This window comes from Amblyomma americanum, chromosome 7 (genome assembly GCF_052857255.1).
Source record: "Amblyomma americanum isolate KBUSLIRL-KWMA chromosome 7, ASM5285725v1, whole genome shotgun sequence".
Classification (NCBI taxonomy): Eukaryota; Metazoa; Arthropoda; class Arachnida; order Ixodida; family Ixodidae; genus Amblyomma; species Amblyomma americanum.
The window spans coordinates 21,317,337-21,342,234 of record NC_135503.1 but is presented as its reverse complement, the minus strand read 5'-3'; the positions used below and the strand labels follow the sequence as shown (position 1 = coordinate 21,342,234).

The 24,898-nt window shown below is 49.8% G+C and overlaps 1 protein-coding gene across 1 annotated transcript; it reads right to left on the bottom strand.

Moving 5' to 3' along the window:
* Positions 1 to 4,036: 4,036 nt before the first annotated feature.
* On the bottom strand, positions 4,037 to 23,964 carry LOC144096986 (longistatin-like). The gene is made up of 4 exons (XM_077629792.1): positions 23,709 to 23,964; positions 21,802 to 21,888; positions 5,756 to 5,877; positions 4,037 to 4,249 (listed from the first exon to the last, which is right to left on the bottom strand). The coding sequence occupies exons 1-4, from the start codon at positions 23,894 to 23,896 to the stop codon at positions 4,155 to 4,157; spliced, it is 492 nt and encodes a 163-aa protein (XP_077485918.1). The 5' UTR covers positions 23,897 to 23,964; the 3' UTR covers positions 4,037 to 4,154.
* Positions 23,965 to 24,898: the final 934 nt, after the last annotated feature.

The window sequence follows — 24,898 nt, the reverse complement described above, 5'->3', positions numbered from 1 at the left end:
CAGCCACGGACAGATTAAGTGAACAACGGACAAGTCAACTCTGAAAGATGAAAGACTTGGTCTTTTACATAATTTTGGGATCTGAACCAAACCGCAAGAGTGCTGAACATTATGATAAAGAACTCAAAACTTGCAAAACCTATGCTTCGCGTGAACGGAACTCGACTGGGTGGCGTATAAGGACTGAATGATCGTGACATTCGAAAAGGCGATAGCCGAAGTTGCGCATTTTTCTCCAGAAATAAAGGCGCTGTGATAATCGTAGGACCGGAACTTTTTCGGGCGCTTTGACTGAGAGCAGCACGGTCATATTTAGTGGAACATAACGCTGTTCACGATGCAACACTATCTCTTAAAGCCCGCCTTGAAGAGAGAGCAAGCAACTGGCATGACAAGCAACTCGTATGACTTAGAAGGGGGGTTTTCGAAAATTTAACTATTGTTTGAAGTTGGCACCTACCAGAACAAAAAGGAGTCTTAGTACACTTAGTATTCTAAATTGTGTTTCTTCACTACTCTGCTCTATCTTATTTTGAGAGAAGCGCATTCGGCTAGAAAGCGAGAAAATGAAACTTATTTAATAACTTTAACTGGTATTAATAGTTAATAATTGGTCTAGGGGGAAAGGAAATGGCGCAGTATCTGTCTCATATATCGTTGGACACCTGAACCGCGCCGTAAGGGAAGGGATAAAGGAGGGAGTGAAAGAAGAAAGGAAGAGAGAGGTGCCGTAGTGGAGGGCTCCGGAATAATTTCGACCACCTGGGGATCTTTAACGTCTAGTGAGCTTAAGTCGGTATTAGTAGCATAATTTACTCCGGAAACCAAAGATAATATAAAGCGCACTTCAGAGCATGATTCTGCACAGTACTCAATGGCGAAACACCAAATTGAGGCTGCAACCAGCTTTTCAGCTTTTTCATATCCCCTACGCGTCGCCGTCATTACCTTCCGTGTCCTTGTCGTGCAGGGCTTGTTGTTGTGCGGGCAGGTCCTCCGGGTCGCAATGCGGTCAGCTCGGCAGCGACGTGTCACCAAGGCGGCGAGTCGCGGCGCCGCGCACCTTCCTCGGTCAATGCGGGGCTGAGTGAAGAGGCGACGTCTCGTCGCCGATCGAACAATTTTTTCATAAAATTAAAAGAGCGCGTCATTATGTTTGCTGGCTCTCCGAAGTCGCCGTTTCTGTTGCCCTACAGCGGCGCTGTTGAGGGACCGGGGTGAGGCTACTATTGATTGCGCCCTCTCCCTCCCCTGTCATGAGTGGTCCACGTGTTGCTCTCCCCTAGTCTTCGTGATGAAACGGCGACTTACCTTCGCGCTCATGCAAACAAAGATCGGAATGGACGACAGCCGTGATCTGCGACGTCCGTGCGAGCCAGATAGAAAACGCCTCAAACTGAAGCGATAAAAGCGACGCCGGTGGCAACGCTGTGAAATATTCAGGGCCTGGCGCTTTTAGCCATTCCAGCTATTGTGTTTTTCTGGCCATAGAAATGACATGGTACCACACTGTTCTTTTCACGACTGGCTGGTGGAGTCCAAGCGACCTTCGTTATAACAGCGTCCAGGACCAACGAAAGCAAAAATGACGCCAACCAGAGTGATTGTATATCATATATTTGCAACTAATATTGCTTCTCAGAACTATCAGCAAGAAAAAAAAACACTGCCAGTAATTAGAAACTTTCTGTGGCGCTAGTATTTTCTCCTGAAATCATGAGAATGTAAACGCGAAGTAATCTGCAGACAACAGAGAAAACAGTGCTCGTGTTGTGTGATTGTCTGCTTTCGTCTTACGCGCAGTCTTGGCGCTGGCTGCTTTGTGTTGCAACTGGCGTGCTTTTTGTACTAGAATGCACTTCAAGACACTCTATGCGACTACTTACTTCTGTTTATTCTTTTAAATCCAGGGAACCTTATACGCAAACCCTTCATGCACGCAAAGGTACGCGCCGGAGGCACAGTATTCTGCTACGTCAACAAGCGTGCTACTGTTGTGCCCGGAATAGACAATGCTATGCGTCAGCAATTTTTAATTCCCTCCCATTTTTATTTGTTTTTGAGGATTGAATGCGCAACAGTTGGGTTGAAAAAAGTGGCTTTAGTAATTTGGTATCGTGCAACCAAAATTAGGTTACTTCAAACCTCTAAATTTTTCGAGATTAGAACAATAACTTGAATGAGCTTCGACAGTTTTATGGAACAGATTAGTGTGATTACCGACCAGTGATCCACGTTTCTTGCTGTTCTAACTATTCGGATATCATCCATGCAGTTGGCGAGCGACACCATGCAGATGGTGTCACTTGGTGTCACTTGATGGTGTCAGATAGAGTGACTTAATGCACCAACTAGCCCACCAAGAAGCCCCATTGGCATGCAGATGCGCCGATTCACATCCTATAGTTATTTTTTTTTCTCTCCGTCGCATCCTGAAAACACTTAGCGACCCTTGTCACACGATACTGAAAGATGGAGCCGGGAGTCTGCTGCAAACAAAAAAGAAATGTGCGGCACGCCAGAAGAGGACGCGCCATTTGTTACGATGTGCATGGTTCTCACCCGTTAATCTGTTATTGACATGTCGTTCGTGCGACACTTTGATGCAAAGACACCTGTTTCTCAAAAAATCAGTATTGCATGCAGCGACGCGGCGCTTTCGGGTCATTTCTTGAGGCAAGGCTGATAAGCTTTGGAACAAAACTGGTACGGGATAACCAGTGCCATTTGCGACACAGAGCAGTGAACGCGGAACTAATGCAAGAAGCGTTCGCATGATCAGCGCCTCCTCTAATATCAATGCCTGTTAGATCATCATCTTTCCAGCGGGAGCCGCGTGGATGCCTCGTTCACCGGTCATCCGCCATGCGCTGCGCGCCGGCGTGCTCTTGTAAAGCGCCGTTAGGGTCTTGGCTACTCACCGGTTGGTCCGTGATACGTCACTCCGGCAGATATCCAGTAGCTAAGCATTACTTTCCATCGGATTGGGTTGGATTAAATCGGCGCTGCGCCTCCTACACCTTCCGCGACGCGGCGCAGTGCGGTGGACCCTCTTAGAGCCAAGTGAAATATCTAGAACCTCTTGAAAGGCTTGGCCAGAGCAGGAAAAGGCAGGAGAGAGGAACAGAAAAAGGACGTGATTCGCCATTTTCAGCCGATCTGAGAGGCATTGATAACGGAGGAAAGGCTGGCCTGAGAGCACCCGGACATTGGTTTTTGAGGAAAGGAAATGACGCAGTAACTGTCTCCCATATCTCGGTGGACACCCGAACCGCGCCGTAAGGGAAGGGATAAAGGAGGGAGTGAAAGAAGAAAGGAAGAAAGTGGTATTATGATCCATAGCACAGCAACAAAACAGGGGACACACACAAGCGCTTGTGTTTGCCCCCTGTTTTGTTGCTGCGCTGGGCTGGGGAAGGCCAACGAGCGGGTACTCCTGCGCCTGCTCACTAACACGATGCTGTGCCCGGCAACTCTAAAGCATTTCAATCCTCAATTCGACGGGCGGTGCTCTCACTGTGGGGAGGTGTCGGACACCTACCACATGGTGTGGGCCTGCCAGCAGAACCCATCCCTACCCCCTATCCCAAACCCCACCCGAGAGGACTGGAAGGCGACCCTGTCCGGCTGCTGCACCCTCCAGGCCCGAAGGGCCTTAACGCAGCGTGCCCGGGCTGCGGCAACCGCCAATGGGGTGCCTGACCAGGCATCCCCACCTAGTGGTTGTAAGGGCGTGACCCTTCAGGTCACGGACCCCAACACCTCTCTCCATAATTAATAAATGTTTTTACCACCACCACCACCACCACCATCACCTTGTGAAGAAAATGGTGCCGTAGAGGGGGTCTCCGGAATAATTTCTACAACCGGGGGATTTTAACGTGCACTGACATGACACAGCACACGGGCGCCTTTTTGCGTTTCGCCTCCATCGAAACGCGGCCGCCGCGGTCGGGTTCGAACCCGGGTACTCCGGCTCAGTAGACGAGCGCCTTAATCCTTGAGCCACCGCAGTGGGTCCTCCAGAAAAGGTAAAGCGAGATTTCGTGAGCTAAAAAAGCGCAACATTTTATTTTCCCAAGCGTGATGTCGAGTACAACACTCTTTAATATTAAGGTTGGAATATGAAACCTGACTACATATGGCTACGCATACTAGTTCCTGTTTTCTCCCAAAGTTACTCGCAGCTCTGGGTAAGAAATGAAGCCGTCGTAGTTCGTGTCGAGCTTCAGGGCTCCGTCGACGAGAGCTAGAGGAAGAAGAAAAAAAATGTGGGGGGTGAGGTTAAGGGGGGAAGAAGGGCATTTGTTAGTAAGAATTTCAGTGACACCCCAAACATAGAATATTTCTACCAATGCGCGCTCATATGGAAGATTCCGAACTTTAAGTTAGCAAAAGTTCGCAAAAAGTGAACGCTATGGCATACGATTACCGTTGTTCATATATTTTCGCCATACCCCCCCCCCCCCCCCCCCTGTGCTTCACCCTAAAAAACTGCCTCGGGCCCCTCCCGAAAAAAAATTCTGTCGACATGCCTCTAGCTTGTGCAACAGCATTTGGAACCATATTAAACAGACCATGTTTAATACGGTCAACGGTAACAGTAAACTGAAAGACAAAGATAACGTTAGGTAATTTGGCTGCGATATAAACATTTTGAAAAAGTTGAAAATTTTTTGCTCTGTGGGCGCCACATCTGAATGTAACGAATAACGGAAAGATGTAGATTCAGTATGAGAATGTTGTGCGCGAAACTCCCTTGTGCTCAACTGTGACGAAACGTTAATGTTTCCTTCACTAGAAGGGAGAAACCAACAGAGTAAAACTACAATGTAAGTAGCAATCTTGGACGCAGTGTTGACGGTGTCCGCGACATGGGTGGTCATCTAGACTCGCAGCTGACATTTAAAGTCCAGGTCAACAACGTTAAACGCTCGAGTTGTCACGCGTTGGCCATCATTAGACGTGCTACAAGGAATTTTAGATTGAAAGACTGCCTCTTGCTCCTGTACAAATAGCTTGTTTTGTGAAGACTGGCTGGAACTCTGACAATTACACAGTGTGTCGCGATTCAATGTGCTGTAGTAAAGCGCCTTATTCGAATTTTCTATCATCGGTAATTAGGCACGCGATACTAGTTTGGCTACAACCCCACATTGTCTTAACTAAAGCTTGTTTCCCTCTCAACACGACGAGAGTTTCGTGACGCTGTTTTCTTACAGCAATGTTTGCATGGTGTATTGAATTTTCCCACGTTGATAGCAGCGTGTTATTTGAATGTGCCGAGGTCAAATATCCGAAGCTCTCGGCAATTCTGTACGGCTGGCGCAAAGTGTGTATGCCGATTGATGCCCATTCAGATCTTGTCTAACAAACCTACCAGGCTTAAACAGACTGCTGGAGAAATTTTTGCGAAAAATGGTTTTACTCTATGGAAACTAGCCTCACCTTTCTGTTAAATTCTTTTATCCCATTTTTTTCTACTCCTTGGACGGGGACACAAGCTCCCTTACGCATGTCCTTATGTATCAATTAAATTTTTGTCATATATGTGGAATGTGTACGCTGACTTATGCTCCACTCACGAATGTTTTATTAGCCATTTTCTGGCTATTCCTACTCGTAACACACTCTAAGAAACCATACAAAACTCCCGAAGCTAAAATCCCAAGGGTGCAGATAGGAAATATCTCATTTCCAGATGAGCTCCATCGCTCCTGTTAGTGCAGATGTGGGCATCCGTCAAGGTACTCACTGATAAGGTTGTCGATGCTTTGATACTCCACGTTAGGAGCGAATCCGTGTTCAATCGTGTGCCGCATGGCAGCCATCATCTCGAGTCCATCCAGCATTTTGTTGTCGTCAAAGTCGTGTATGCTGCAAAGAATGGCGATCATGCACGGTGACAAGGTGGCATTGGAACTACATGCTGTGAACTTGACGCGCTACTCCGCATCTCCTGACCTCAATGTGTATTGTGAGGAAAAGGTTCATCATCGTTAGTGATGCGCATCCGAAAGGTAATCTGTATCTCTGTAGGTGCTGGAGAGGAGGAACAAAGGTATCAAAGGACAGCAAGGAGAAGGTGATCTCTGCGTTACAAAGCTGCTGAATTGTCGGACCTGAACACTGCGAAGGAGCGCTTGCGCATGCGGAAATAGCTTGGGTAAGAGCTTAGCAGCCTAGGGGCCGGTGGAAAAACTGGCATTCAGTAGTCGAGAAAGGTCGGGGTGGGGGAATCTGCCTCAGGGGCGGGGACGCCAGATCGCGGTCCCGGTTAGTGCCCTCTACAGTCTGCTATACTTCAGTGCACGCCTTTTTAAGTCACCCACATAATGAATGCTCTAAGTTCTCAGCGTTAGAGAGCCCCGCGAACGTTCTATGGTGATGGGAGTCCGCTTGGAGGCGAAGGACCATGTATTTATCAAAAAGCGAGTGTTCGGCCTCTTTGGAGGCCTGTAAAGGAGCTCGACTTTATCCGGATCAATTTAAAAATCCCAAGCTGTCCCCAGTGCCACCTGATTCCCGCACCCACTTCCAGCTTTCCAATTTCCTTTCCCTGCATGCCTCCAGCTCTGTCCCAGGAGTGATTATAGGGGCCCTTCACCGGCAGTGTCGCTAAGTAGATTTTCCCTTTTCGGCGTGAGCCGTTATATGGACCCCACCTCGATCTGTCGTGTGGATGAAGCCCGTCCAAGGTCCCCGATCGAAGCAGCCAAGAGAGAAAGATAACAAATGGAGAGGAGGAGATGGGAGAAAGAAGGGAAGAAGTGGCGCGAGAAAATCTGAAGACACCGTTGCCGGCAGAGAGTTTGACACAAGATATAAAAGAAGGGATACCGCCCGCCACTCGCTTCGGAGCCGCAAAGGTCTAATCGCTTCTGTTTCTCCTTTAGAGCGGCTGCAGCGCTGCAGCTCAGAATCCAGTCCTAGCTGAGAGGGAGCTCAGCCAAGACTTCCTCTTCGGGTGGGCGAAGAAAAGAAATAAAAAGCGAAAAGGCAGCGCACACGGACGTCGCAACAGATGTCCTTTTATTGCCCTTTTATCAGTGCTATCAACAAAAATATAAAATACTGATACATGGCATTGTCGAAGCAGAGGTAGTGCATGCATTAGTAGAGGAAGAAGTTGGTTGCCTCTCGCTCGCGCGCTCGGACTGACAGATGACGCCACATGCACGCGGAGCGGGAACGCGCATCGACCGACACCGGCACCGCCGCAGTCAAAGGAGCTATCGACGGAACAGTCGGCTCCAGTTTAAATCGAAGACGTCAAACCGGCTACGAGGCGAGCACCTACGAAAGCCGCTCATTCAGTCGTGGTCAGCGTTGGTCCACAGGAGGCGACTACTAGTAAAGCACCGAGGTGAGCGCGTCTGAGGGGCTCCCCCAGGAACAACAGGAGAGTGAGCCACATGGCGCTGGATCAAAAGCCGCGGCCCCTTTTGCCAAAACCGGCAGCTGCTGGAAAGACGGCAGGCGGGCAACATCTGCCAAGCGGTGTGGACTGCGGGGGGTCCAGGCGTCGCGTCAGGACAGTGGCCACACGGCGTCAGGGCCGCTCGCCAAGCATCTCACCCACAAGCCAGCCCAAGGCCAGGAGGAGGCGCCGGTCCAGAAATGTGTCTTCAACCGGTATCCACGGGGCAAAGCGAGGTACTCGCACCCGCCGCCGATCGAGAAGCACCGCAGGTGGCAAAAGGCGCAGCGGAAGGAGTCGACGCGAGTCGCACAGCAGCGTTGGAGGAAGGCGCCGCTCCAGATCTCGCCGCCGAGCCAACTCAACGTCCTCCGACCGCAGCCGCGCTTCCAAGAGCCATGGCCGCAGACGCCGCCGGTCGGGAATTTCACGCTCGTCGAGCAGCAGCGGCCACGACAAGCGGACGGGAAAGCGGCGACGTCACTCAACTAGCGTGTCCTCAGAAAGCAGCTCGGCGAGGAAGCCTGGCAAGAAAATGAGGCCCTCAGGGACCCGCGGAAGCACCCGTGGGAAGCGCGGGACTGCCAAGAAGTAATGAGCCAACGTGTAGCCTGGGAGCGAATTTGGCATCAAGCACAGCAGCTAATTCGAAGGAGTGAACCAACACGAGTCCTGGGGAGAAAAGGAACAATCGAGAAGCTACCAACTGCTGCCTCTTGTAATGCATGCGCTACTTCTTCTAGAATGGTATGTCATCATCATCATCACCATCATCAGCCTGACTACACCCACGGGAGGGACTCCCACGTCTTTCCAATTAACCCTGTCCTTTGCCAGCTGCGCCACCCTATGCCTTTGTTATGAATGGGATGCACACCAGCCGAAGTGGACTAAGGCGCAGACTCCCTCGACAGTGGTGACCACGGTGGCGGCGACAGCGGCGGCGACTTCGACGGTGTCAAGTGGCCAACGGCCCCAAAGAAGGGTGCCGCACTGAGAATGAGCCTGCGGAATTTTTCTCACGCTTCGCTCGCTGAAAATGACCTTCCCTTTGACAGCTTCCCGATAAAGGACGCCTGGGGGCAGCGACCGCCGAGGGACAAACGACGGGGGACTAAAAGGACGGCCCCGTCTAGTAATTAGCCGTGTCCATCAGGAGCTGGCCTTACCACAGAGCTCGCCGCAGTTGAGGCCCGCGGCGCCGCAAGGACCACATGTCTGTCCGGGAACACAGAGCCGCTTGCACCACTGTAGGAAACAGCAGCGGACTTGAGATTTCTCCTCGCCCGTTCCCACGGTTTGAGTCTGCAACGAGTGACTCCGCTTGTTGCAGTGCTGTGCAACTTTTCCCAACTTAAAGAAATGTGCCTCGTGTTTGATTGGCCACCGCGTGATGAAGGGGCGGAACCTTAGGGGATTTAAGTTGCGTGTTGAGTAAGAAAGGACCCTCTGGGCCCTAGCGACAAGACTCATCCAGTCGCTCGAAGCTTGAACTCCTTATTTTTGTCTGTCTGCTTTTTCTCCATATGTAATTAAGTTTCTTCAAAGTGCCATTAAACGCGCTTGTTTTTATTTTCCCAAAGTTCAAGCCCCCAGATCGTGGCCCCTGTTAGGGTCCTCTATATCCTGCTAAACTTCGATGGTGCAGGCCGAAGCACTTGTTTTTTATAGACACCCACATAACGAATGCTAGGGTTCTCTGCGTCAGAGGCTCCGAGACTCCGGCGGACGTTCTATGAAGATGGGGGTACGCTTGGAGGCCAAGGGTTGCGTATTTGTCAAAGACCATGTGCTCGCTCCTTTTCGATACCTAAAAGGAGCTCGACTTTATCAGGATCAATTTAAAAATTCCATGCTGTCCCCAGTCCCTACCTAATTCACGTACCCACTTCAAGCATGTCAATGTCCTTTCCCTAAAGCCCATCTCCTCCAGCTCTCTCCAAGAGGAGCTTATAGGCCCTCTCCCTCGGCAGTGGTCTCGCTAAGCAGCTTTTCACTTTTATGGGGTGAGCCGTTATACAGAACCCACCTCGAGCCGTCGCGTGGATGAAGCCCGTCAAAAGTCACCGATCGAAGCGGCCAGGAGACAAATATGAGATAACAAATGGAGAGAAGGAGTTGGGAGAAAGAAGGAAAGAACTGGAGAGATAAAATCTGAACACACTGTTGCTGACAGAGATATTGAGACAAGAGATAAGCGCAAGGATTCCCCCCGACACTCGCTTTGGAGCCGTGAAGGTCTAATCGGTTCTGCGCTTCACTCTCCTATCGAGCGGCTGCAGCGCTGCAGCTCAGAATCCAGTCCTAGCTGAGAGGGAGCTCAGCCAAGACTTCCTCTTCGGGTGGGTGAAAAAACGAAATAAAAAGCGAAAAGGCAGCGCACGCGGACGTCGCAAGAGGTGTCCTTTTATTGCCACTTTATCAGTGCTATCAACAAAAATATAAAATACTGATACATGGCATTGTAGAAGCAGGGGTAGTGCATGCATTCGTAGAGGAAGAAGTTGGTTGCCTCTCGCTCGCGCGCTCGGACTGACAGACGACGCCACATGCACGCGCAGCGGGAACGCGCATCGACCGACACCGGCACTGCCGCAGTCGAGGGAACCATCCACGGAACTGTCGGCCCCACTTGAAATCGAAGACTTAAAACCGGCTACGAGGCGAGCACCTCCGAAAGCCGCTCATTCAGACGTGGTCAGCGTTGGTCCACAGGAGGCGACTACTACTAAAGCACCGAGGTGAGCGCGTCTGAGGGGCTCCCCCTGGAACAACAGGAGAGTGCGCTCCATGGCGCTGGATCTACAGCCGCGCCCCCATTGCCAAAACCGGCAGCTGCTGGAAAGACGGAAGGCGCGCAACATCTGCCTAGCGGTGTGGACTGCGGGGGGTCCAGGCGTCGTGTCAGGACTGTGGCCACTCGGCGTCAGGGCCGCTCGCCAAGCATTTCACCCACAAGCAAGTCCAAGGCCAGGAGGAGGCGCCGGTCCAGAAATGTGTCTTCAACCGGTAGCCATGGGGCAAAGCGAGGTACTCGCACCTGCCGCCGATCGAGAAGCACCGCAGGTGGCAAAAGGCGCAGCGGAAGGAGTCGACGCGAGTCGCACAGCAGCGCTGGAGGAAGGCGCCGCTCCAGAAATCGCCGCCGAGCCAACTCAACGTCCTCCGACCGCAGCCGCGCTTCCAGGAGCCATAGCCGGAGGCGCCGCCGGTCGGGAACTTCACGCTCGTCGAGTAGCAGCGGACACGGCAAGCGGACGGGAAAGCGGCGACGTCACTCAACTAGCGTGTCCTCAGAAAGCAGCTCGGCGAGGAAGCCTCGAAAGAAAACGAGGCCCTCTGGGACCCGCGGAAGCACCCGTGGGAAGCGCGGGACTGCCAAGAAGTAACGAGCCAACGTGCAGCCTGGGAGCGAATTGGGCCTCAAGCACAGGAGCTAATTCGAAGGAGTGAACCAACACAAGTCCTGGTGAGAAAGGGAACAATTGGGAAGCAACCAACTGCTGCCTCTTGCAATGCATGCGCTACTTCTTCTAGAATGGTATGTCACCATCATCATCATCACCATCATCAGCCTGACTACACCCACTGGAGGGACTCCCACGTCTTTCCAATTAACCCTGTCCTTTGCCAGCTGCGCCCACCCTATGCCTTTGTTATGAATGGGATGCACACCAGCCGAAGTGGACTAAGAAGCAGACTCCCTTGACCGGGGTGACCACGGTGGCGGCGACAGCGGCAGCGACTTCGACGGTGTCAAGTGACCGACGGCCCCAAGGAAGGGTGCCGCGCTGAGAATGAGCCTGCGGAATTTTTCTCACGCTTCACTCGGTGAGAATGACCTTCCCTTTGACTGCTTCCCGGTAAAGGACGCCTGGGGGCAGCGACCGCCGACGGACAAACGACGGGGGAATAGAAGGACGGCGCCGTCAAGTAATTAGCCGTGTCCATCAGGAGCCGGCCTTACCACAGAACTCGCCGCAGTTGAGGCCCGCGGCGACGCAAGGACCACATGTCTGTCCGGGAACACAGATCCGCTTGCACCACTGTAGGAAACAGCAGCGGTCTTGAGATTTCTCCTCTCCCGTTCCCACTGTTCGAGTCTCCAACGAGTGACTCCGCTTGCTACAGTGGTGTGCAACTTTTCCCAACTTAGAGAAATGGGCCTCGTGTTGGATTGGCCACTGCCTGATGAAGGGGCGGAACCTTAGGGGATTTAAGTTGCGTGTTGAGTAAGAAAGGACCCTCTGGGCCCTAGCGACAAGACTCATCCAGTCGCTCGAAGCTTGAACTACTTATTTTTGTCTGCTTGCTTTTTGTCCATATGAAAATAAGTTTCTTCAAAGTGCCATTAAACGCGCTTGTTTTTATTTTTCCAAAGTTCAAGCCCCCAGATCGTGGCCCCTGTTAGGGTCCTCTATATCCTGCTAAACTTCGATGGTGCAGGCCGAAGCACTTGTTTTTTATAGACACCCACATAACGAATGCTAGGGTTCTCTGCGTCAGAGGCTCCGAGACTCCGGCGGACGTTCCATGATCGGAGTACGCTTGGAGGCCAAGGGTTGCGTATTTGTCAAAGAGCAAGCGCTCGCTCTCTTTGGAGACCTAGAAGGAGCTCGACTTTAGAAGGGTTAATTTAAAATTGCATGCTGCCCCCAGTCCCTACCTAATTCATGTACCCACTTCAAGCATGTCAGTGTCCTTTCCCTAAAACCCATCTCCTCCAGCTCTCTCCAAGAGGAGATTATAGGCCCTCTCATCCGGCAGTGGTCTTGCTAAGCAGCTTTTCCGTTTTACGGGGTGGGCCGTTATACAAAACCCACCTCGAGCGGTCTCGTGGATGAAGCCCGTCCAAAGTCACTGATCGAAGCGGCCAGGAGAGAAGATTAGATAACAAATGAAGAGGAGGAGTTGCGAGATAGAAGGGAAGAACTGCAGAAAGAAAATCGGAACACACTGTTGCAGCTCAGAACCCAGTCCAGTGTTGTGCCACTTTAGTTCTTTGTGGAGCTCTCCTCATCAGCCATGTGTGACCAAGGGTCTCAAAAGGTACCAAGCCACTTTGCTGCACCGCGTTCGCACGGATTCTGCTCGTACGCCGGCGTGGATGTATAAGACTGGCCTAGCGTTGTCACCATTGTGTTCAACGTGTGGTGTGTGTGGTGACATAGAACATTACATCTTGTGCTGTACTTTGTACAACGCGGAACGGGCTGTGTTATTCGGATCCCTCAAGAAGGCAGGAGTTCCTCACAGTTCTCTTCAGGACATTGTTTTCCCGCGCGGGAGCCAGTCAAGTAGAAGGGATGCTTCTCGCCTTCTTCTACTTTACCTGCAGGACACGGATTTGGCCTCCACATGGTGACCTCAGGAGTGTCGATTTGGGTTTTTGCGGACAGTGTTTCTGTGATTTCTATTTAAGTGTCGCTACGGTGGAGCAATTGCCGGCAGCAATTGCAAGGCTAATCCCACCGGTAGTTTACAACCACTCAACTCAACTCAACTCAATTCAACCCAGTCCTAGCTGAGAGGGAGCTCAGCCAAGGCTTCCTCTTCGGGTGGGTGAAGAAACGAAATAAAAAGTGAAAAGGCAGCGCACGCGGACGTCGCAAAAGATGTCCTTTTATTGCCCTTTTATCACTGCTATCAACAAAAATATAAAATACTGATACATGGCATTGTAGAAGCAGAGGTAGTGCAGGTATTAGTAGAGGAAGAAGTTGGTTGCCTCTCGCTCGCGCGCTCGGACTGACAGATGGCGGCACATGCACGCGCAGCGGGAACGCGCATCGACCGAACCAGCACCGCCGCATTCGAGGGAACCATCGACACAGCAGTCGGCCCCACTTGAAATCGAAGACGTCAAAGCGGCTACGAGGCGAGCACCTCCGAAAGCCGCTCATTCAGACGTGGTCAGCGTTGGTCCACAGGAGGCGACTACTACTAAAGCACCGAGGTGAGCGCGTCTGAGGGGCTCCCCCAGGAACAACAGGAGAGTGCGCCACATGGCGCTGGATCTACAGCCGCGGCCCCTTTGCCAAAACCGGCAGCTGCTGGAAAGACGGAAGGCGCGCAACATCTGCCTAGCGGTGTGGACTGCGGGAGGTCCAGGCGTCGTGTCAGGACTGTGGCCACTCGACGTGAGTGCCGCTCGCCAAGCATCTCACCCACAAGCAAGCCCAAGGACAGGAGGAGGCGCCGCTCCGAAAATGTGTCTTCATCCGGTAGCCACGGGGCAAAGCGAGGTACTCGCACCCGCCGCCGATCGAGAAGCACCGCAGGTGGCAAAAGGCGCAGCGGAAGGAGTCGACGCGAGTCGCACAGCAGCGCTGGAGGAAGGCGCCGCTCCAGATCTCGCCGCCGAGCCAACTCAACGTCCTCTGACAGCAGCATCGCTTCCAGGAGACACGGCCGGAGGCGCCGTCGGTCGGGAACTTCACGCGCGTCGAGCAGCAGCGGCCACGGCAAGCGGACGGGAAAGCGGCGACGTCACTCAACTAGCGTGTCCTCAGAAAGCAGCTCGGCGAGGAAGCCTGGCAAGAAAATGAGGCCCTCTGGGACTCGTGTAAGCGCCCGCGGGAAGCGCAAGACTGCCAAGAAGTAAAGAGCCAACGTCCAGCCTGAGGGCGTATTCGGAATCAAGGACAGAAACTAATCGAAGTAGTGAATCAACACGAGTCCAGGGGAGATAAGTTACAATTGAGAGACAACCAACTTCTGCATGCGCTACTTCTGCCTCTGCAATGGCATCTCATCATCATCATCGCCATCATCATCAGCCTGACTACGCCCACATCAGGGCAAAGGCCTCTCCCATGTTTCTTCAATTAACTCTGTCCTTTGCCAGCTGCGCGCACCCTATGTCTTGTTATGAACAGGATGCACACCAGCCGAAGTGGACTAAGACGCAGAGTCCCTCGAACGGGGTGACCACGGTGGCGGCGACAGCGGTGGCGACTTCGACGGTGTCAAGTGGTCAACGGCCCCAAAGAAGTGTGCTGCGGTGAGAATGAGCCTGCGGAACGTTTCTCACGCTTCGCTCGGTGAGAATGACCTTCCCTTTGACTCCTTCTCGGTAAGGGGGCAGCGACCGACGACGGAGAGACGACGGGGGAATAAAAGGACGGCGCCGTCAAGTAATTAGCCGTGTCCATCAGGAGCTGGCCATACCACAGAGAGCTCGCCGCAGTTGAGGCACGCGGCGCCGCAAGGACCACCTGTCTGTTCGGGAACACAGAGCCGCTTGCGCCTCTGTAGGAAATAGCAGCGGGGTTGCGATTTCTCCTCGCCCGTTCCCACGGGTCGAGTCTGCAACGAGTGACTCCGCTTGTTACAGTGCTGTGCAACTTTTCCCATCTTGGAGAAAAGTGCCTCGTGTTGGATTCTCCACCACCTGATGAAGGGGCGGAACCTTAGGGTATTTAAGGAGCGTGCTGAGTGAGGAAGGACACTCTGGGCCCTGGCGACAAGGCTCATCGAGTCGCTCGATGCATGAACTCGTAATTTTTGTCTGTTTGCTTTTTGTTCATATGTCAAAGTGCCATAAATTCCGCTTGTTTTTGTGTTCCCAAAGTTCAAGCTTCCATCTTTCCTCAGCCCGAAGGCTCGAACACGCTAACGAAAGGAGCCCGGGTTCGAGTTAGCCTCTGCGCCACGGCAGCCTGCAAACTTCTTAATCTCATCCGCCTACCTAACCTTCTGCCGCCCCCTGCGACGCTTGACTTCGATTCTACTCTGTTATCCCTCAAGGACCAGCGGTTATCTTGCCTTCGCATAACATGCCCTGCCCAAGCCAATTTCTTTCTCTTTATTTTGACCAGGATCTCGTTAACCCGCGCTTGTTAATGACTCTTGTTAATGGCGCTTGTTATCACTCTTCTCACTTCCGGTCTCTTAATGTTACACCTATTATTTTTCTTTCCATGGCTCGCCCCGGACCAGCAGAGCTTTTCCGGTCTTAAAGGCAATACAAAACAAATTAAAATAACGCTCATCGTGTTTGTGCTGGGGAAGCTCGCCGTCGATATAAAAAAAAAACCGGCCGTCGAATCACGCCGATTGTTTAACTGTGCCGTTGCGTAGTTTAGCCATTTTTTTATTTCATTCTCCGCCTTCGGGGGTGCCAAAATCTGTTCTAGGATGCATAAATTTCTTGTTGCAATTAACTTAAAGCCTGTCATATGCCAGGGGTGTGGGAAGCCGTGTTGTTTAATTCGAACTGCATCACAATAAATTACGTCAAGAGTAGTGTGCATAGTTGCTTTCGCCAAGTATCGCGCCATCTACTGTCGGCTGCCTGCTCGAATATTTCTGTTAGAGTTGGCAGGTTTCGAACTATAGTTTCTCGAAGTTCTTTATAGCGCTACAGAAAAAAAAAACAAGGACACAGGAAGAACACAGGACGGGCGCTGTGTCCTGTGTACTTCTTCCTGTGTCCTTGTTTTTTTTTTTTAGCACTATAAAGAACTTCGAGAAACTATGCTTCACCAACTAGCCCCACAACGTGTTTTGTTAAGTGAACTTTCTTCTGTGGGCCCTTTCTTTTAAGTTTTGAACTGTCGGGCCTTAGAGTTAAACGAGAACGTACTCGTCTACGTACACGGTATACTTAACTATATGCAACTATACTGCCACCTAGGAACACTATGAAAATATGTACCCTGTCAGTATGTATCCAAGTGGTAAGAAGTATATCGAGCAATTCACTCGTGCAGCTCCCATCAGTGCTACCTTTATCCTCTTTTTTTATTTTAACACTGAAATAAGTACAATCAAACTATCTACAATGGCACTGGTCCCATTGCCAAGGCAAGTGTCGGGTCCATCACAAAGATAGCTTGCAAATGAAGCACGTGGAGAGAACACTTGTAACATGAGTAAATTCAAAATAATAAAATCACAACATACTTTTTGCACATCCATTTTCTAAAAATATATCCGTATATACATTTGGGTTTCATGCGGGCATTTTTTCTACATAATAACCTTACCGCGACAACAATTTTGTAAAATCATTTTGGGGCAAAGTTTACACACTCACCATCCTCAAATTTGCGGACTCAGCAAGAACATTTTGAGTGATTGTGAAAAATTACTAATTTTAGCATCATTAGGAATGCCATTCCATTTAGTGGAACTCAATTCGACTGTATCATAGTCTACCACGGCGGCAGGCTATCAGACAGTCACACCGTTCACGCATGCGTCAACTACGCAGTCTCCAGTCAATGGAGGCGAGGCTAGGGTGCCTGGATGCTCGCTCGCCTCCGCTTTCAGGGTGGGGACACCCTTTGTACTACCCCGCGCCGCCGTTATCCCCTCGCAGCGGCATGTTGGGTCCACCCGCCGCGGTGGCTCAGTGGTTAGGGCGCTCGACTACTGATCCGGAGTTCCCGGGTTCGAACCCGACCGCGGCGGCTGGTTTTTATGGAGGAAAAACGCTGAGGCGCCCATGTGCTGTGCGATGTCAGTGCACGTTAAAGACCCCCAGGTGGTCGCAATTATTCCGGAGCCCTCCACTACGGCACCTCCTTCTTCCCTTTTTCTTTCACTTCCTCCCTTGTCCCTTCCCTTACGGCGCGGTTCAGGTGTCCAACGATATATGAGACAGATACTGCGCCATTTCCGTTCCCCAAAAACCAATTATTATTATTATTATTATTATTATTATTATTATTATTATTATTATTATTATTATTATTATTATTATTATTATTATTATTATTATTATTATTATTATTATTATTATTATTATGTTGGGTCTCACGCGTCAGTTGCGTGCAGTGCGCTATGCGTCTGGCACGGTTTCTGTGCGGTCGCGTGGCGACTGTAATAATGCTACTTATCTGGAAATAGACCGTACATATTTGTTTCACTCGTGATAGTAGTGTTCTTGCAGTTTTGAGAGTATTTTATGCATGATGCATTCGCTCTGACTACACGACAAACGAAAAGTTATGACAGACTGCTGTGTTTTTAAGTCAACGGCTGCACTTAAAAAGGACAGAAGTTATTTCGTTTTCCTTGATAGGATAACATGGACGATATTACAGTCACCGAATTCCATATAATTATGCTGCCTTTGTTGTTTTGAACGTAAAGACTGCTCCCAAAGCCCCAAGTTTCCCTTGTATACAAAGCAGCGCGGAGCATGCATGTCCTGCCAAATATAATATTTTTGCGTAGTCAACATTCACTTCCCAACATTTTCTGAAGTGTCTTTGTCTTGTTTCTGCACCGTATAAGACAAATTCCACGTAATAATGTCAAATTTCTCTTTCAAGAAATCTGTCACCTCACTGCTCTGGAGTAGAAAGCTGAGGACACGTCTGAAGACAAATGGTCATATTTTCTGAACTGCTTTCCTTAGTGGCTTGTACCGCAACAAGACAATACAAATGGTTGCGTTTCCCTTTGGATGGTGTTGACTACACGTAGACTGATGATGCGATGCGATGGCATCTTCCTAATTCGTAGTGATTAAGCCGCTTTATTCGTAGACAAATTTTACTAAACAATTTCTGTTTCCTTTCAAAACAAGGAAAAATCATCAAAAGCGACTGATGCAAAAAGCGGCCTCACAAAATCAGCCCCTGATAACTATTTATTTTCCATACCATTGTCCCTGCCAGGGTAAACTAAGAAAGAGGAGCCGGAGCAACAAAGGAAAAGATTGAGAATTGTTTTTTGAGGAAAGGAAATGGCGCTGTAATTGTCTCACATATCTGCCGTAAGCGAAGGAAGGAAGGTGGGAGTAAAAGAAGAGAGAAAGAGGTGCCGTAGTGGAGGCCTCCCCAATAATTTCGATTACCTGGGGATGTTTAACATTCACTGACATCACACAGCACACGGGCGCCTTTGCGTTTCGCCCATCCCTGCTGCTGCTGTCATCAAAAGAGGAAAAAAAAAGTAATCTACAGGATATGGTTGTCCAGAAACACGCGTGATGAATTTTACTGATGTGGCTGCGTGAGGGCAATGAAAAGTCTTTTTTTTCCCCAGGTAGTTTCTTTAAAAGTGATACGAAAAGGAAGGAAAATAAACCGTTACCGGAGAAAAAAAAACCGCCTTGCGTTCGCGTCACGCAGCTACGGCTTCTTTGCTTACTGACGCACAGTAGTTAGGTTTGGCGCCAGGATATTCGTAGTGAGCTGGCGCAAAGAAGGAGAGAGGAGAGCCTTCCTGCCTTCGTGGCATTAAGATAAAAGAAATGATAAATTGAACAAAAAGCTGCGACGAGAGCTTCGCATACCCGCTTACCCGCAAGAGCGCATAAATAATACGGCTGCCTTATTGCGAAACGTTTTTGTGATCAGGTTGTGAAGCCAAAGCCGCTCGGCAACTTTTGATGTGGCCTGGCAGGTTTTAGCACTCGCCTTTAGCTTTCTTGGCCTACGTCATCAGTGCAAGCGCTTGTGGTCTGGTGGTCAAAACAAGCGACTTTTGACAGCGTGGTGCAGAACGTGCGATATGCACCGAGGCTGCTGTAATCGGAAGAAGAAAGGCCGCGACGCGTAACGACGACGACGTGCTTCTAATCGGAAGAAGAAAGGCGGCGGAGAAGGCACAGAACTTGCAAAACCGAGGCGGAAACGGGCCACGCCCCTTTGCTTCAAGTGAGCTCGTAGTGTGCGTGATGTAGCAGTCAGAGACCAAGTTATGAGGGTCTGTTGTGTTCCCGGGTGTTATTCCCGCACTATTGAAATGACCCGTCTATTTGGCTTTGTTCGTGACAGCGCCCGCCGAAAAAATTGCCAATCGCAGGTCAAGCCAGACTGCGTGAACAACAGTAAACATCAAAGTATAAGAGGTAAAGGCATGCTAAACGCTTGCTTTCCAGAACAATTTCTGCTTGGGACGGATGGATAATGCACTACTTATCTTTGCATCCTCATAATTATTTAAATTAGCAGCCATGGAACGCACCTTCTCGCATTGATTTCATGGCGAACGAAAGGCTGCCTGAATGGCAGTCTTTGGCCAATATACAACTGCGGCTCGAAGTAAGTAATCCTGATTGTTGGAAAAGTAAATGAAGTGGAGAGTACTCGGGTCAAAAGGTTGCACTGGAATATGCTACGCAAGTTTTAAGAAAGCTGTTATGAAGGAACACTGCGGAAAATAAACGCTACAGAAGAGAACCAACACGCTTGAGTGCACCGACTGTTCATAAGGCGCCGACTTTATCGGCAGATTAGCTGCGAAAGATAGTCTACTTTAGAGTAACTGCCTCTGATTCACTGTTTAAACTATTTCTGGCACCACTCTGTCAAGGTAGAACACCAAATTTTCTGAATTCCTCGCGGCAGATGCAGTTTTTTTCTTCGAAACGGCGCGCCGCCGCATTGCGCTCGATGCAACTGAACGGGAGAGTGAGACCCAACATGCCCCCGTCGGGAGCGGTGTCTTCACCCTGGAAGCGGCGCTGGCTAATCGAAGCACCCTAGGCGAGGCTGCTTAAGGGGGCCACCTATAAAGAAGGTGCAAGCCGAGAAAGGGGGAACGGTCGACTAGCCATGCTCGGTCCAGAACACAGCCAGCCTGTGGGCTCATTCGATTAGCGGTGGCCTAGTTCGCACCCAGTAGGCCTGCGTGGTCCTCCCGGAGTCGGTGACCAGGCTAATGCCGACGTGCTCGGCAGCTTATGTCGGCCTGTACAATTTCCGAGCTCCTCAAACCGAGTGACGCGCACAAGCAAATGGTTGGCCGGCTGCAAACTTTGCTTGGGAAGACACCGTCTTAATGCCTGATTCTCGGCGTCCATCGCAGTCTGTTGTGTTAAAAAATGTATTTTTTTTTTCAGAGAATTTACCCCTGAAAAAAGCAGCCTAAGTTCAGGACTCGAGGACTCCGGAAAAATTTCGACTACCTGGGGATCTTTAACGTTCACTGACATCGCACAGCACACGGGCGCCTTAGCGTTTTGCCTCCATAAAAACGCAGCCGCCGCGGTCGGGTTCGAACACGGGAACTCCGGATCAGTAGCCGAGACGCTTAAGCTTCGTCTTTAAGAGTGAGACGCGACAGCGCGTTGCAGCCCTGCCAAGAATTCCACGGAAGGTGAACGCCAATTCGGCGCGACGCGTGGCCCGTTGGACAATTTAAGGAAAGGACGCCTGTCTCACATATCTCGGTGGACACCCAAACCGGGTCGTAAGGGAAGGATATTGAAATGAAAATTGGTTTTAAGGAAAGGAAATAATAATAATAATAATAATAATAATAATAATAATAATAATAATAATAATAATAATAATAAGTGGTTTTGGGGGAAAGGAAATGGCGCAATATGTCTCATATATCGTTGGACACCAGAACAGCTTCATAAGGGAGGGGTAAAGGAGGGAGTGAAAGAAGAAAGGAAGATAAGTGCCGTAGTGGAGGGCTCCGGAATAATTTCGACCACTTGGGTATCTTAAACGTGCGCTGACATCGCACAGCACACGGGCGCCTTAGCGTTTTTCGTCCATAAAAACGGATCCGCCGTGGTCGAGTTCGAACCACGGGAACTCCGGATCAGTAGCCGAGCGCGCTAACCACTGAGCCACCGCGGCGGGTAAAGGAAATGACGCCAGCCTCACAATTCTCGCTGGACATCCGTACCGCGCCGTAAGGGAAGGAAAAAAGCCCATCCCTTACGGCGCGGTTCAGGTGTCTACCGAGATGAGCCATTTTTCGTTCACGGCCAAAGACGCCGACGACACCTGCTTTCTGCGACACGAGTTCCTTAACGCTGTCGCGTTAAAATGCGACTAGTCGAAATGGCCACTTTGCAGAGTTTTGTACGAGAGTGCCATCTGGAAGCGGCAGATAAAGGCTGTCGCCGTCTGCCGTCATTATCTTAAAAAGAGTTCAGATACGGCATTTTTGCTTCTTTTACCTCATAGTTTATCCTTAGGCCTCTATTATCTATAGATTTTTGTTACTGCATTTGTTTCACTGATTTTGTTGCCAGGCCCTTTTCCTCTTACCAACAATGACGGAGTTTATGACTTGAACGGAGTTTGCAATCTTCACCGCTGGCGTCGCGACGGTCATCTAACTTGAGGACTTTGACCCAATCAGCACAGACGGATTTCGGTACATGGACCCTACAGAAAATTTCTCGAAAGGTAAGATTATTGAGCTCTGGGTATAAGAGGGCGTGCATTGGAGTTGAACAGAGCATTTTTCTCGGCAGCCGCCAGAGAAAGCAATTAGTGCTTCCATGTGCTTAGTCGGGGCCGCAGAGACGTAATCAAGAGGTCATTGCCCCTACTGATAGCTCTTATCTTGCGTTCAGCGCAGGTGTAAGGAGCGAGCCCGACGTGTGCGTTGCAGCACCAATGACGACACTGTCGTCTCAACTGCAGGCATAACGTGTGGGAAAGAAGCAGGCTTACCGAAAGAAATAAAATGTGATTTCTTCCGCCGTCATTTCCCCAGCTTTCTGCATGTCCACAAGAGCGGCCAGGTCTTCTTTAATGTGCCTGCGTCACAGAACAACAGAAGTGCGAAAGGTTGTTCGGGTCGCGGCTGTGTGTATCTGTAGCAAAAAGGCCCAAACCATTAACCTATTCTCGTGCTTCGATCATTAGAGATTATTTAGAAGCGTTCTTACGTGGTGCTATAGAAATGGCGATGCTCGCAATTCCAAACTCAATTTGGATGAAGATTGTTGCATATATAAAAATAGGCGCAGTCCTAATTTTGTGGTCGTCAGAAGCAAAATAATAATTTGTGCCCTCATTCCTTATTAAGCGCTTCCCAAAAATATATGCATATCAGAATAATTGGTATCTTGATTTCGTAAATTAAATTGTGCAGAAGAGAAAAGAGACGCACATATTCTGTCGAACACACATAACTAAGGTCTTTAATCAGCGTTAAGTAACGTTAATTGCTGCCAAGTAAAACTGACACCTGTCCCGGGAGCTCTCTTCGTCTTACTTATACAGCAGCACCGCGTAGTATTAAATATGAGATAACAACTATGCTCGTTTAGGCGCTCCAACCCATACAGTTCGCATTTTTAAAAATATATCTCCGGTTTCAAAAATATGTATTGAAGATCATTGAATTTTCCAGCTTCTTTAAATTCCTCGTGAAGAACGGAGAGTCTAAAGTGCAAATTTGCATTGAAGAGATCACAGGTCAACTTTCTTTAAAATGAAAGAAATCTTGACCGTATTTGTGCAGCACGTGCCTAACGTTGGCACTTCTGTGTTTTCCGCGTATTCGGCAGAGAAAGCGGAGTTTAAGTTCAACTTAAAACGCCTTCGTTATATTTTTTAAGAAAACTGCAAGGTTCAAATATTCTGCAAAATTCTCAGGTCGTTAACGCCACCTATTTTACATCTCGCCATATGGCTACCTCACGTTGATGAAGCTCAAATTCAAGTCTGTCTGTCACGTGAAATATCTGAAAAACAAGAACTGCCAGAAAATGAGGGCAACGCCCCTTCGCCGTGAATAAGTTCCTTATAAAGCTATGTACATGAAAAGAAAAAAACTGAGTGCAACGCGTCCCGAGGAACTTTGCGGTGTAGTCTGTCGTGGCTAGCAGAGGAGTTTCTAACGGGACATATCCCAAGCAGCACAGGTAATCGGCCAAATATTGGAAATGTATTGGTTAAGGACGGTCCTACAAAGGGCCAGAGTAAAACCATTCATTTCCAATATTTTGTTAGTTGGCTGCGCTGCTTGGGATATACTAGAAGGCACCACTAGTCTTCATCATCATCACCATCCTGGCTGTGTTTACTGCAGGACAAAGGCCTTTCCCATACCTCTCCACTTAACCCTGTACTGTGCCAGCTGCGGCCACCAAATCCCCGAAAACTTCCTAATCTCATCCGCAAACCTAACCTTCTGCCGCCTCCTTCCACGGATGCCTTCTCTTGGAATCAAGTCTATTACCCTTAACGGCCATCGGCTATGTTGCCCTCACATTACATGTCCTGCCCAAACCCACTTCTTCCTCTTGATTTCGACTAGGATGTCATTAACCCGCGTTTGTTTCCTCACCCACTCTGCCCTCTTTCGGTCTCTTAACGTTACACCTACCATTTTTCTTTCCATAGCTCTCTGCGCTTTCCTTAACTTGAGCTGAGCCCTTATCGTTAGCCTTCACGTTTCTGCTCCATACGTGAATACCGATAAGATACAGCTGTTATATGCTTCCTTGAGGGACCCCTAGTTTTATGTCTATCTATGTGTTGCATGTTAAATGGCTCACCCATTTAACATTCACCCGCACTTCCGTCCTGGAAAAGGTCGCGAATACTAGAGTGTACCAAAATGTACTCACTCCAAGTCACGTACAACGTCGGTGGCATCCCATCTTTCTCGAAACTGGAACGCTTTAGACGGCGTGCGGGAGTTCTCGTCGTGTGAATGGCCATGGTCGTGGGCTGCCGCGCTGATCACAAGCCCGGCTAGGCACGGCAGCGCACACAAGAACAGGGAGAAGCACTTCGCCGCTCGAGAAGAAGCCATGGCCAGACACACGACGCGCGCACTCAGTCCACGTACTCTGAAATGTGTACACGTGTAACATGCGGCTTCGACGAGCACAGACCCGCAGCTTTCCTCTTTGTTTTGTTTCTAGTGTATAAAACCTGTATTTTTCTTTTTTTATTTGATGTTGGATGGAGCAATTTCCGTGTGCCACACCGCTCTGTGACACGATGGTCTGCTGAGCAGCTGTATTTCCAGACTCGCCTGCTCTCGCGTTGACACGTGGGTTGGCCGCGTTTCTATGGCGGCGAAATGCTAGGAACTAAGCGTGTGGCGTGCGATGGCGGTGCACATCCCAGGTAGTCGATAATAATCCGCTGCATTTCGCTAAAGGTCCTCTTTCTCTCTGCATTCTATCACTGCTTCCTTCATCCCTCCTCTCAATCCGCAGTTGAGAATATAATTATAATTGGTTTTTTGGGCGGGAAAGGAAATGGTGCAGTATCTGTCTCATATATCGTTGGACACCTGAACCGCGCGGTAAGGGAAGGGATAAAGGAGGGAGTGAAAGAAGAAAGGAAGAGAGAGGTGCCGTAGTGGACGGCTCCGGAATAATTTCGACCACCTGGGGATCTTTAACCTGCACTGACATCGCACAGCACACGGGCGCCTTAGCGTTTTGCCTCCATAAAAATGCAGCCGCCGCGGTCGGGTTCGAACCCGGGAACTCCGGATCAGTACAGTTGAGAAGTCCAGCGTCAGTTTTCTTTCCTGAAAAATCAACTTTTACATTTCCTTTAATTTTCTCATTACTGATCTAAACGCAGGTATGTACAAATTCGCACAACGCGGCGACGCCACAAAAGAAGCAGTGAGCGGATTCTGAAAGGTAAAGCTAACGGTCGTAACACTCGTGGCCTCCAATAACTAACAACCACTATAGTTTAAAACGCTGGCGACGGCAGTGGATATGAACTGCATGAGGGGTCAGCAATAAGTTTTCTTTTCACTGTGTAGCCATAATCACTAGAACTAGAATAA